Below are 14,721 nucleotides of genomic sequence, written 5' to 3'. Positions count from 1 at the left end.
CATTCACACTCACACTCAACAGCTACATCCCCACACACAAAGGAGGCAATGTGCTGGACCTGGTTTTCACCCGTCCTTCTCCAGCTACAGATGTGACTGCTACCCCACTACACGTCTCTGATCATCACCTGGTATCCTTTACCATCACTCTCCCTACCCTACCTAAAACTACCTCTCACCCCCTCGCTCTTACCCGCCGCATCCTTTACTCTGTCTCCCCTTCTTCTGTAGCTTCTGGCACTCTTTCTACCCTTCCTGATCCTGAGTCTTTTTCCTCACTGCCCTTGGACTCGGCCACAGATACTTTCCTCTCATCTCTTTCCTCAACTATGGACTTCCTCTGCCCTATGTCCACTAAACCCAAGAAAACTTCTTGTTCTGCTCCTTGGCTTTCAGATGTGCTGCGCAACAATCGAAGAGAGCTAAGATCATCAGAGAGAAAGTGGAAGAAATCACAACTTGATGCAGATCTTGATTCTTACCGAACACTCATGGCCAAGTTCTCCTCAGATGTGACTTCTGCCAAGACTTCCTTCTACAAGGAAAAGCTTGAAGCTTCCTCACATGACCCTCGGAAATTCCACAACATCATCTCTTCTCTGCTCAACCCCCCGGCTCCACCTTCTTCATCCTCCCTGACTGCAGAAGACTTTGCTTCTTTCTACCAGGAGAAGATTGAGGAAATCTGCCGGACCTTCACTTCAGCCCCGACTGCACTTACATCTCAGAGTATGGACTCCCCTACACCTTTGTTGTCACATTTCTCAACTGTAACAGCAGAAGAGATTCTAAAACTCATCCAGTCTTGCAATCCTACCACCTGCCCATTGGATCCACTCCCTTCCACTTTGCTCCAGACCATCTCGCAAGACCTTCTGCCCTTCATTACAACCATCACCAATAGATCCATAGCATCTGGTCAGGTACCAACTACCTTCAAGAGAGCAAGGGTTATTCCCATCCTGAAGAAACCTGCTCTGGATCCATCAGACATCAGTAACTACAGACCGGTATCACTTCTCTCGTTTCTTTCAAAAATTCTTGAACGCATTGTCTTTAATCAACTGTCTGTCTATCTCTCACAGAACAACCTCCAAGACCCCAACCAGTCTGGCTTTAAAGCAGCTCATTCCACAGAGACAGCCCTTTTAGATGTCTCTGAGAAACTACATGCTGCTAGATCAGCCAATCTCTCATCCGTCCTTATCCTCCTTGACCTTTCAGCAGCGTTTGATACGGTCAACCATAAGACTCTCTTAGCCACCCTCAGGAGTCTTGGGATTTGCGGATCAGCTTGGGAATGGTTCGCTTCCTACCTGGAAGGACGCTCATATCAGGTAACATGGAGGGGAGTGACATCTGCTCCACGCAGACTCTCCACTGGCGTCCCACAAGGCTCAGTACTTGGTCCTCTTCTTTTCTCCCTGTATACTCACTCTCTTGGTGAAGTTATTTCCTCACATGGGTTCTCTTACCACTGCTATGCTGATGATACACAACTTATCTTCTCTTTCCCACCCGCAGATGCCACAGCTTCTGACCGGATCTCTGCATGTCTGGCAGAAATTTCATCATGGATGACTGCTCATCAGTTAAAGCTTAATCCTAGCAAAACTGAGCTGCTCTTCATCCCCAGGTCATGATCTTGCTATATCCTTGCACAACGATCTGATCTCCCCTTCAGCCACAGCTCGCAACCTTGGGGTAACCATGGACAATCAACTGTCCTTTTCCTCTCATGTTGCTAATGTGACTCGCTCATGTCGGTTTCTTCTCTACAACATTAGAAGGATTCGACCATTTCTGTCCACACAGGCTGCTCAGGTACTTGTTCAGTCTCTTGTCATTTCTAGACTGGATTACTGCAATGCACTGCTGGCAGGTCTACCTATGAACGCAATCCGTCCTCTGCAAATGATCCAAAATGCAGCTGCCCGGCTTGTTTTCAACCTGCCAAAGTTCTCTCATACCACCCCGCTGCTGCGATCCCTCCACTGGCTTCCGGTAGCTGCACGCATCAGATTCAAAACACTGATGCTGGCCTACAAAGCCAAAAATGGACCAGCTCCCTCTTACCTCAAAGCCCTCATCACTCCTCGCACTGCACCCCGCACCCTCCGATCTACCAGCACTGCTCGACTGGTTCCACCATCTCTCAGGGTAAGAGGCAAGTATACTACAAGACTCTTCTCTGTACTGGCACCAAGGTGGTGGAACGAACTTCCCCTAGAGGTCCGGAAAGCTAAGTCACTGGCTATTTTCAAGCGCCGGTTGAAGACCTACTTATTCAGGAAACACTTCAAAAAAAAAAAAAAAAAACACACCTTTGACACTTTCATTGTAACTTTGAACAAATGTTTTAAACTCATGGTATCTTAAGTATGTAACTTAGTAAGCCAACATTAATGTATTCAATGTTAGAGATTTAAGCACTTATGTACGTCGCTCTGGATAAGGGCGTCTGCCAAATGCTGTAAATGTAAATGTACTCTTAGTCATCTCTGACTGACGAAAGCGTACTGTATATTGTTAGCTCCTACATGGAAAACTACCTTCAAGTACCTATGCTTACCTAAGACCCTAAGATTAACTGCTATGTCCGGCACTCTGGCCCCGGAATACACCTAACCACTGATGCTGGATCCCCTAAAGGCCTAGCTAATTTCACATGCCTTAAGATGGAGTCTCCTATAACCAGAGCTCTTTCAGGTTTCTCAGCAGGTGCTTCACTGAGGAGAGCAAACCTGTTAGACATGTGAAGCAGAGAGGAGTAATGCTCCCGTGGGCAAGCCTTACGGTTAGCTTTGGCTTTGCGACATTGTGAGTGCTCTAATGCCGGAGTTGGAGGGTTACTAACCCCACCTAAGGCATCCAGATTTTTCCCTACAGAAACTACACTACTATTGCTATCCTTCTCTAGTGTCTGGATGCGCACCTCTAAAGCTGAGATCTTCTCCGTCAGAGAGCTAACTAACATATACGTATCACAAGTAACATTAAGGCTAATGACGGAGGAAGAATTAATAAACATGCTAAGTTTGCCATACTGAATGATTACGTACCTTTGACTTGAATCATATCAGAATATTAAAAAGATCAGAAGAGATTTTCCTCTGCTATCTGTTTGAAAACAGAAAACAAACAAGCATAAAAATAAAGAATTTGTAAACTAAAGAGTTTTTAAATTTAGAGGAAAAAGTGCCTACTAGTGTATTTCTAAATTGAAGCTTCATAGTGACACTGGCATATAATCTCAAAAGAATGTGTATTTCTTATCGGCAGGGTGAAGAATTCTCCAGACATGTACAAAACCAAATTCTTTACAGATATTCTGAAGAGATTTCATCTGAGCAGTTAGAGATGCAGAGCTATGTGTGTGTCTGTCTACAAGAGGGTTCATTACAAAATTGAAAACTACTGACCTGGCAATCAAGTCCAAAAACACATTTAGTAACAAAGTAGTATATGATATACCTTTCCACATGCCTTCAATGATAAAATTTAAAATTCTGAATGGTAAGTTAGGTTTAATGAGAATAGCAGCACCTCTGCTTGTTCATGTAAAAGACTAAAAAAAATATCTGTCCAAAAACACCCTGTTTGTAATTTTAGATGTTCTACATCACTTAAGTGAGTCTCCTGTAAAAGAACAACTTGCACTTCATTGCCTCATTGATGGTCAGCTTCAGAGTTGCCAGATACAGTGGGGCATATTCAATCTTCATCTTCTGCAATGGCTTTCTTTATCAGCATTGCAGAATAATCGTTGAAGAGTGAACTTCTGCATCAGTGCAACTTTCAGGATCTGTGCCAACGCAACAAGCTGCATTCGGTACTCGCTGCTTGTCCGTAAAGTTATGGTATTTTATGATGATGGGTCTGAGTCGTTGCTCAGGTCCTGGAAATGGCACCAAGGAGTGATGAGCATGGTCAAGCTTAATCCAACCTGCTATTGTTGCAATCTTTAAATGATCAGGCAGCCATCTTTCAAAAAAGTGCATTGAATCACTGCTTTCCATTCCTTCTGGCAACCAAACTAGATGCAAATTACATTGCGCCTGACATGGTGTTCTGACATTTCATACACCTTATTTAGAAGATCACCCACCATAGCATGCAGAGATTTCGTTGAATTTTCCACACCATTGATCTGTTCCGTCGACTGGCATACACCAATCCCTGGAACTGGGCTGTTTGGTCATTTATCATGACTGACAGTATTTAATTTCTCATCTATTAAGAGTGTAAGAGTGCCTAGCATATTTTCAACATATGGATATCGTATCATTCTGTCCCACTGCTGTATTGCATGCAAAGTTGCTGCTTTGCGATCCTAAGCTGCTTGCTGCTTAAAGCTCCTTTCACAAGCACCACTGTGCATGAAACATGTTGGAACACCATACATTAATTCAAATCATTAATTTGAATGCACCAACAAAGTTTCTAGTGGAATAGAATCTGTTTTGTAAACAAAGAAAAAAAATCCAATAAACTGTGAGACATTATTATACAGGTCTTGGATAGAATTTAGATTTGGGTTCTAGCTGTGCCATTTTAAAATGTTGATCTTCTTTTGAAGCTATTTTTTTTGTTTAGTTGTTATTGTGCTTTGTGTGGTGGTTATTGCTGGAAGGTCTAACAGAAGGTCTTTAGCATCTAACATGGAGCTTCACTGTGGGTATAATGTTATTTGTGTAATGTACTGAATTGTAATGTACAGAATTATTTTCAGAATGTTCTATCTTGTTCACATCTGACCATAAATATAACCACAAGGTGTGGGTGATTTGTGTGGGTTTGGATTTTCCCAGCATGGTTAGAATGGGACAAAAATTTACCTTATAGCCCAGAAATGTGAAGAATATGATGGATTGTTGTCACATACAGTCAATAATTAAATACTTGTTGCATACACTCAGTGACTAAAATCTTTCATCTCTTTTTTTTTCTGGAGGGACATCCTGTTCTTCATTATTATGCTGTACCCCATTTTCTCCACTTCTTGACGATGGCCTTCATGGGGTTCCCTAGAATATCGAAGTATTTCCGGTTTGATTCCATTAGACACTGAGCTCAAGTACACACTTTGTGAGCTTTTTTGTTGACTATGGCGATAGCAGTCAGATGAAACCAAGATGATGATAAGAAAATCCTAAAGAAAAAGCTGATCTCTATATGGGGTTATTCAGAATAGCTATGCTGATGAAAAGTACTTTTGCATAAAAGGGTGTGGACAATTGTACAACATTTGGTTTAAAAACACAATTGGTTTAAAAAAAACACACACACACACAATGACAATTCAAAAACAAAATAAAAAATACATACTCTTTCTGAAAGCACGGTTAAACTAGTCACATGTATTTTGCAGGAGAGTGGATTTGAATGAATGCGTAACAAAATCAACAATACACTAAAAGAATATTTTTAGAATGAGGAAAATAGGATTTAAGAGACACAAACTTATATTAAACCAGAACAAAGATGAATTCATTTTACTGTAGAATTATGAAGATATTGAAAGTCACCATGTAATATAATTTATCTAGAAAGCAGTTTTTTTACTGTATTTTTTTTTATAATTCCTCTTCAGCATAGCTGGCAATGTAATTGTGCAAGGAGGCACTTTTTAATTCATTATAAAAATGGATATTTCAAAATGTTAATCAAATCATTTCCAATCATTTCATAGATAAATACTCAATGCTCACAATAAAAACTGATGAATTTTACTCCAATAAAATTACTCCCAGTTTACAGATGTAAGAACTAATCAGATTTCACTTGGCACCAACTCAGAATACGCAAATTCAGCATGCTTTGTTCTGCCTGACAGGTCCAGTGTTAATTGCATTGCATCATTTGAACCTTTTTTTGTTTGTTTTCTTCTTGTTGGTCTGCAATAACAGCAGGAATATTCTTAGTTGATGTAGAAACAAACCACAGAATTTGTCTTTCAAAACCGTCAATGCATCCTCATATAGCAAAACCAGATTGCTTTAGTTTATTGTAACTACTAATTTTTTCTACTGCCTATATATTTTGAGTGACAGATGTATTGTCCAATCAGCAGTAAGAACTGCATTGCAAACTATACCTAAGTTTTACGGTTTGTCTGAATTGTCATCGTGTTTTCAAATTTAAACAGTGGTGCATTGAAGTTTTATGTCCAATATATGCATGAACATGCAGTTGTCTCCATTGTGAAATTTTCTTATTTCCCAGCCCATCACCATTTATTTGCCCATTGCGGTGAAGGAGTCAGACAGAAATGGAGATGGATAGAAATTACTTTTTAATTTTTTTGGACAGCAAGTATATCCCTTATTGTGCTTCCATGCACCCTTTGTCACAATGGTTAGCTTCCATCTGTCTTTTTATTAGATATTAGTAATCTCTGCTTCTCAAAACAACCAGAAAAGAACAGTTTCTTTCCAGTGGTAAAAATTATGTATGCACATGGGCCTGCGATTTGCTTTCACATTAGTTATCCACTAGAATGGCTATACCAAATAAATGCCTTTATTTGCTGCTAACTCTTTATTAGTGCATTATTAATTTATATGCTGTGTATTGTATGCATTAATCAGAAAATTTGTGTATTCAGGCATACTTGGCTGAAAACTGATTCTGATACTTTCCTGAAAACGGCCTTTTGATTTATATAGATAGATAGATAGATAGATAGATAGATAGATAGATAGATAGATAGATAGATAAATTGTATTGGTGATTATCTTTGACAGATATCATTTAACTTGCAGATTTATTCTTGAGTGCTTTGCAAGAATATATAGAATGCAGTCATGCCTATAAAACATCTTAGAAATACAGGAATACTACACATTGGGTAACGTGCTAATTAATTAAATTATTAAAGTACATGTATACTGATAATGTGTACTTCATTCTGTTATCTGTGTAGAAGCTATCTGTATATATAGTGCTATCTTTATTTTCCCAGTTAGTAGAACTATTTGAATCATGTTAGCCATCATTAACTGTTTTCATTTTCTGCAAAGAAGGAGTGCACCTTGTATTAGATTTAAGGCATTAAAATTCCAATTCAATAAAATACTGTTGTATTATTATATGTAATACATGTTATACATACATATAAATACAGTCACATACATACAAATTATCATTTAGTTTTAATCTGATTGCCACCTTGGTAAGCATTGTTTTAAATAAAATAGGTGGAATTGGCCAATACTGATTAAAAATGAATATAGGTACACTTCTACAAAAAATAGTAATATAGCTAGTATTATTTTTTCTTAATTTCAAATGACTTTTGCTTCTCCACAGGTGATCTGTATGGTGCAATTGGCTCACCTGTGCGTCTCTCGCGCACAGTGCTGGTTGGGCGGCAAAAGGAACTGATTCAGCGGCTTCTCTATGTGCTCACCTATTTCATCCGATGCTCAGAGCTATTAGAGGCATATGCTACTGAGACTGGAAATGAGGATCAAGATGAGGAGGCTTTTGCTGTGCCTGGATCAGTTATTACAACATCGCTACGTCGTGGAGAGGTTGAGGAATCAGAATATGTGCTAGTCACTGTGCATAAACCTAGCCCAGAGGAAACAGGCACGAAAGAAGAGCAGAAAACAGAGCACATTATGCCTGTCATCATGGCTCAGGATCAGAGTGAAAGTCAGATTTGCCAGGAGGTTGGAAGTTCATTATTTAGTCCCTTAACAGAGACTGTGATAAAGATGGGCACTGCCTCACAGATTAGCAGTACCTCTCGGCTTGATTTACAAGGACAGACGGCTATTTGTGACTCTGATTTAGCCCCCAGTTTATTACCTGTTAAGATTGTTAGGTCTTCAGGGATCCCACTGGAAAAGAAGCCACCTGATAAAAGTACAACTATGACCTCTTTCCTCCTGGATGAGGAACAGGAGGAGCCTGGGACTAGAGTGACTTTCCTTATTGGAGAGTCCATGTCTCCCGAGTCTGACACAGAGAGCCAGAGGCACAGTGTTGAAGACAAGCTCAAGAAATGCAAAATGCCTTTCACTGAAAAACCAAAGCAGCAGTGTTGCCATCTAAAGCAGCAGTGTAGCACTTTGCTGACTAAGCCACTTATAACGGACCAAATCAAGAGCAAGCATGCTGAAACCTTGTCCTACGTTACTAGGAGTCTTCCTTGTATTAACTCAGGAGTCCAGGAGGAGTGCATGGATCTGTTTGATGAGTATTTTAGTGATGGTATCTCCACAGAAATAAGAAGTATTGGTGATGTCTCTAAAGCATCACAGGAGGTTGCAGATGCTGAAAACAATCTGCAACAGACTTGGATGGACTCCCTAGTTAGGACATATGAACAGGTTTGTGAGCACAGGGAGCAGGCAATGTGTAAAAGTAGCACACAACCCATCAACACAGGTTGCTGTATAAAATGTTCTGATGAGCAGGACAAAAGCACCAGAGTTTCACTGAGTGTTCCAGGCTTAGAGAAGGAGAGGGTGCAGAAGAAGACATCCACACTGAATGAGTGGGAGATTCCAAGAAATGAGAGTTCAGACAGCGCACTGGGAGACAGTGAAAGTGAGGACACAGCACAGGAAATACGCAAACAAGAACAAGTTGCACAAATATTCAGTGAAACCCAGACTGACTGGCAAGAAGAGATAGAAGTACCATTCCCTAGGTATGTGAAGTTTTGTATGTCTTGGCACACAAAAATTTTGTGTGCGTCAGTCATTTGGATAAACCTTATCCTTCAGTGATACTTTTTTCTTTTTTTTATTATTTTCAACATTGTACATTGATTCTGAAGATGTCCAATATCCAAACTATAAAATACATTACAAGATATATACATAAAATAGTGCAGACATGTCTGGATACTAACCCAGATATGTCTGCACTATTTTATGTATATATCTTGTAATGTATTTTATTGTCTGTGCACTGTCCTTGGTCTTGCACTGTTTGCACTAGGTTGCACACTATTCACTTTGTGGCTAAGTTAGCTGTAGCTCTGTGTTGTAGCACCATGGTCCTGCAGAAATGGTTCATCTCACTATGTACTGTGTCAGCTGTCTATGGTTAAAAGCTTCTTGACTTGACATTCAATTCAAGTTTATTTGTATAGCGCTTTTTACAATTTTACAATAGACATTGTCTCAAAGCAGCTTTACAGAACATAAACATAGAACAGAAGGTAAACATAAGGAATAATATAAATAATTAATATAATAAAAAATTGAAGATTATCATTATATGTGTGTATATATATATATATATATATATATATATATATATATATATATATATATATATATATATATATATATATATATATAGTTCACAATGTGTATGTATTTATCCCCAATGAGCAAGTCTGAGGTGACAAGGAAAAACTCCCTTAAATTGGTAAAGGAAGAAACCTTGAGAGGAACCAGACTCAAAGGGGAACCCATTCTCATATGGGTGACACTGGAGGGTGTGATTATAAATATACAGTCAAACAAATGTTGTATTGGTGTAAGGATCACATGGAGTTCAGATCTCCTCTTAGTATCCCAGAGTCCAACTGGAGCTGGTAGATCTGTAGATGTCTCAGGATTCTCACAGAGTCGGCCTCATCTCAGTGGAGGTCCAAAACATTCCTTTCAGACAGCTTCCTCTATTGATACAACCACATAAACTTGCTGCCAGGGTCACGGATGTGCCAGCGAGATGCACACCAACAGTTTGTCCTATTGTGAAGTCTGATATGCCTCCCTTTATTTTGTGTCGATTATGATATTTTATGTTTTGATGTCCAACCCCTGTGTGTGTATGTGTGTTTTTTACACCCTGTGTTTTTATATTTATATATGTATATATATATATATATATATATATATATATGTATATGTATGTATGTGTATATATATATACAGTATATATATATATATATATATATATATATATATATATATATATATATATATATATATATATATATATATATACGTATATATATATATATATATATGTGTATATATATATATATATATATATATACGTATATATATATATATATATATGTGTATATATATATACGTATATATATATATATATATATATATATATATATATATATATAAATTAGGACAGGGGTGTGTATATGTGTGTATTCTGTGCATTACTTTATTTTGTGCATGTTTGGAATTTGCATTTGGCAGGGCAAAGCTGGCAGAAAACTTCTCCAAATCAAGCATTGCTAACTTTGGGAGATCACTTTTTGGCAGTTACTGTCCTGCTTATGTACCTGACTTTGTCCTACATGGAATTCCCAATGATGACAAACTGAGGCAAAGCCTTATGTCTGACTTGGCCAATGCAGTCCAGGTGAATATAAATAAAATCATAATAACTATTTATAACTCTTAATAACTGTTTTTGGTTTTTGTCATTATAAGTCCATCACAAATAAGATATGGACTACATATTGTCATATGTCTACAGCCAACATATGTAGTCATCTCAGTAATACTAAACTTTATTCTATAGCACTTCAAAATGTATGATAATGGACATAAAAATGCAATCTTTGTAATAGTCAAGTAAAGTTTATGTTAATAAGATTGATGTAATGTTGATTGACTAGTTGATGTAATGACCAGGATAATGTTATATTATGTAGTAAATTTCATTTTTTAATTTAAATTGTCCAAGCTACAGCTCTTAACCTAGCCACATAAAACAGCACATTGTTTCTTGCTTATGATGCTGATAACACAGGTCTTAAGTCTCTTTTTTTCTACTTACTATGAAGCAACCTGTATTGGATGAGCCTGTAGCTGAGGCTTTCTGCATTATTGCAGATACAGACAGGTGGACAGTGCAGGTGGCTAGTAGCCAGAGACCTAGCACAGAGAATAAGCTTGGAAAAGATGTTCTGGTATCAAACCTTGTGTCCAACCTGCTACAATCTACTTACCAGCTCTACCGTCTCAACCTGTCTCCCAACTTTGTGAGTTCACCTCCCTAATGTTGTGTTTCTTTAATGCTGTTTCTTTTAGTTTTCATAGGTAAGTAGGTGGTGTAATTTAAAGTTGAACTAAATAAAACCCTAAATCTATAGAAGAACTCAGTGCAAAAGTGTTTTTTTTGTTCATAATTTTCTTGTGAATTATTCTCACCCTTTCTTCACTTTTTAGTGCATAATGCATCTAGAGGACCGACTCCAGGAGCTATATTTCAAAAGCACAATGCTTGCTGAATACCTGAAAGGACAGACGCGGGTGCATGTCAAAGAGCTAGGCATGGTTCTAGGGTAATAAATCTTTTTTGTAATCTGAATGTAGTCATTTTAGAGTCAGATTAAATAATTTACTCTGTTTGAAACTAATTGTTCCTTTTCCTTTTTTTTTTAATTTGGTGGCAAAATTGTGGTGATTTATTGCAATGCTTGATGCCAGAAATATTGAGGTCTTTAGGCCGCAATCAAGCTGTAACTACAATCATGAGTCACTATTCTCTTTCCCCTCCAGAATCGAGTCCAGTGACCTGCCCTTGTTGACAGCTATTGCAAGCACACACTCACCATATGTTGCTCAGATCTTGCTGTAGAGGACATTGAAATGTATAGACACATCCCCATTCCCCCACAGGTTCTTTTGTGGGGGCTATTAATCTGTTTGTCAATCTAATCAGAGTGAAATTGATACTTTCGGTTTGTTTGCTGTATGGTTTGGTTTCACAATGCACATAAACAAAATATTGGCTGAGGGATGAAAATGTGCTTGTAAAAATCAGAATTGTCAGAATATAAAAAAGATTAACAAACCCATTGGCAGGTGCATGGATAGTTTCACAAATAGCACAGAGAATTTTAAAGTCAGCATTAAATAAATGGTTAGATAATTGTATTAATATCTATAGTTTAAAAGATTTTGTTTATCGCATAAAAAAACCTTCGTTTTTGATAACTTCGTTGTTTTTTTTTTTTGCATCTTCTTTGTAGTCCAAATATCCAAAATATAGCATTTATACAGTGCTACACCTTTGTCTTTTGGCTTAGTTTGCATCTCTTGGATTATGTCATACAGTCTCAGACTGTTTCTTGCATTTTTCTAACCTGCCTAAAGAACACCACTGAGGAGGAAAACACCAGGGTTTGATGAAAGCTGAATAAGTGAAAGCACCCCTAAATGCCTTAAAGTTTTGTAGAATTAGAGATCAGCCAGTAAATGACCGGAAGGATTTCATTTTCATGTCTCATGTCTTGTTTCAGTCTTTAAGATTATATTTTTATATATGATTATACATATTTTAGGCCTTTCCCCTAGAATAGCAGTTAAAACCAAAATGAAATAGAAAAGGCAACATGGTGTTTTTCAAAAAGGCGTGAATACCTAAGACTTTGGCATGTGGATATTGAAATCAGTTTATTTAGATCTATTTCAATTTTTAATTACAATTCTCAATGATCTGAAAATATTCCAATTGTTTACCATCACAGTCTCTCTGTTAGTCAGCAAAAGAGGTGAAGAAACTCCCTGGTACAGCACTACCTCAAATAATTGCAGGTGATTTGCACAAAGCATTTTACTGACTAAGGGATATCGTTTTCTGTTCCATTCAGGTAGAAAGTATAAATATGCTGTGATGTGTTACTTTATTTGTATAAAAAAATTGCATTTGAAAGTGCTGGAATGTCATACAATGAATTTTATTCTGCTTTGCAGCCACTGTACTATGTTTACTTCTGAAGAAATTAAATAGCAATACACTATATGGCCATACCTTTGCGGAAACCTTACCATCACAGTCATATGTACCTTTCAAACATTTAATTCCAGATTTAGTCACCCTTTGCTGTTAAACTTCAAAAACCACAGTATACCAAAGTGCTGTACAATTGCAAGAAAATATAGCATACAGAAAAATAAAGAATAAATAAATACACCACAAATAGCCTGCATCCTTTCAACACCTAATTATAGGTATAAAGCTGAAGATACATCTTAAGACAGGTTTTACACATTTTGAGGCTCTAATAAACATTAGTACTCCATTCTTCAACAGAGACAGCAGAGCACTAAAGTGTGATCTTGATATTCTACCCTAAAGGAATATCAAGAAGCAGCTGGATGTTTGAACTAAGAGAATTCTTGGTTTGTGAAAACACATCTCATAAATATAATCTGGTGTTAGTTCATGTAGACCTTTTGCATCTTGAATAAGAAGATATATGGTCCCCATTTTGTTAGTCAGCAACCTTGCTGCAGCATTCCTTACCCTTTGCAGGCATGACCTCAAATTCTGACTTTAAACCCAAACACAAAGTATTCATTAGCTAAGGCAATAGTGTAATATAAAAGCGATTTTTCTTCCAGGTCATGAATGAAAAGTTTAGCAGTGTTTTGCAGCTGAAAGAAATCTTCACAACAGAACTAATTTGCCTGTCAAAAATCTGCTTTTTTATCATTTAGGTAGATAAAGTTGTCTTTCCAGCAATTTACATCTTTCAAGCATTCAAAGAAAATTAACAGATATATCACCTGCCTTCAAAGGGAGGTACATCTGTTTATCATCAGCATAAAAATTATATGGAAATATTATATTTCATAAAAATGGGACAAGGGGATACATGCATAATGAAAATAATAGCGGTCCCAGAATGGAATATTGAGGAACCCCATAGTTGATCGAAGCTAAGGTTGCAGAGAAGTTTTAAATTTTGACAGAATATATTTTTTGTGCAGACGATAACCTTCACTCTTCCGGGATGGTTTTCCCACTAGATCTTGGAACAATGTGGGGTTTTCCACATTTAACGCTAAAAGCATTAATAAGATCAGTTACTGATGTTGGGCAATGTATCCTGGAATGCAGTCTGCAAAACAGGTCTTCATGGACCTTGCTTTATGTACAGGGGCATTGACATGCTGCAGCAAGTTTTGGTTCAACCCTTTAGTTCAGATGCAGTGAATCTTTAATGCTAGAAAAACATCTTTTACAATTGTGTGCTTCGAACTTTGTGGCAACAGTTTGGGAAAGGCCCACTAATGCTGTGATGGACAGGTGTCCTTAAACTTTTGATCATATAGTGTTATTGTCTGTTGATCATGCTGTGTTTATATAGCCCAAATAGACCCACAAAAGGGTGATTATAAATAACCTTATAAAAACAATTTTATAAACTGTGTTGAACATATTAGATTTATACTCATTTTAACAGATTTTCTTCTTCTGAAATAAGGCCATACATAAGAGTCTTAACTTGGAAATAAAAACATGAAGAGAACGCTTTGCCTAGGACATTTAAATTAACAAATAGCGAGGTGCATCTATCATGTGTCCTTTTGAATTTGTTTTTATATTTAATTATTTCTACATGATCACATTTAAATTATTTAGCAAGGCATGTCTTAGTTCACGTAAATTGTATATATATTGGTTTGGTTTCCGTCATGCGTCTGTACATATTTTTTGTTACTGTATTTCTTTGTTTTATTCTTTCCCAATTTTATGGGAATTTTGTGCAATAAAAGTCAAGGTTAAACATATACTTGTGGTTTGATTTATTCCCCTTCATGTTGCCATCTTTCAAATCCCGGTGTAATGTATAGTTTTATGTGGTGTGGACCACAAGTTGTCATATTACATATTTCAAGTATGATTCAACTTTCAAGTAAGGTTCCTAGAGTGAAGTGTTTGAGTGTGGAAAATAAGAATAGGCCTGAGAGCTTCTAATGCAGATGAATTTGT

The 14,721-nt window shown here is 37.3% G+C and overlaps 1 protein-coding gene across 3 annotated transcripts in view; it reads left to right on the top strand.

Moving 5' to 3' along the window:
* Positions 1-14,519, top strand: part of fnip1 (folliculin interacting protein 1) — a 63,387-nt gene extending 48,868 nt beyond the window's left edge. For 2 of the 3 annotated variants that reach the window (XM_060890242.1, XM_060890241.1), the window contains 5 exons: positions 7,312-8,662; positions 10,188-10,353; positions 10,781-10,978; positions 11,166-11,281; positions 11,499-14,519. In XM_060890242.1, the coding sequence (XP_060746225.1) occupies positions 7,312-8,662; positions 10,188-10,353; positions 10,781-10,978; positions 11,166-11,281; positions 11,499-11,577 (1,910 nt within the window). In that variant the 3' untranslated portion in view covers positions 11,578-14,519. The remainder of the gene's footprint in view (positions 1-7,311; positions 8,663-10,187; positions 10,354-10,780; positions 10,979-11,165; positions 11,282-11,498) is intronic. The other variant, XR_009649742.1, reaches the window with a different exon arrangement.
* Positions 14,520-14,721: the final 202 nt, after the last annotated feature.

Source organism: Tachysurus vachellii, chromosome 17 (genome assembly GCF_030014155.1).
Source record: "Tachysurus vachellii isolate PV-2020 chromosome 17, HZAU_Pvac_v1, whole genome shotgun sequence".
NCBI lineage: Eukaryota > Metazoa > Chordata > Actinopteri > Siluriformes > Bagridae > Tachysurus > Tachysurus vachellii.
Note: the sequence above shows the minus strand (reverse complement) of the source record. Positions and strands in the feature narration are given on the sequence as shown.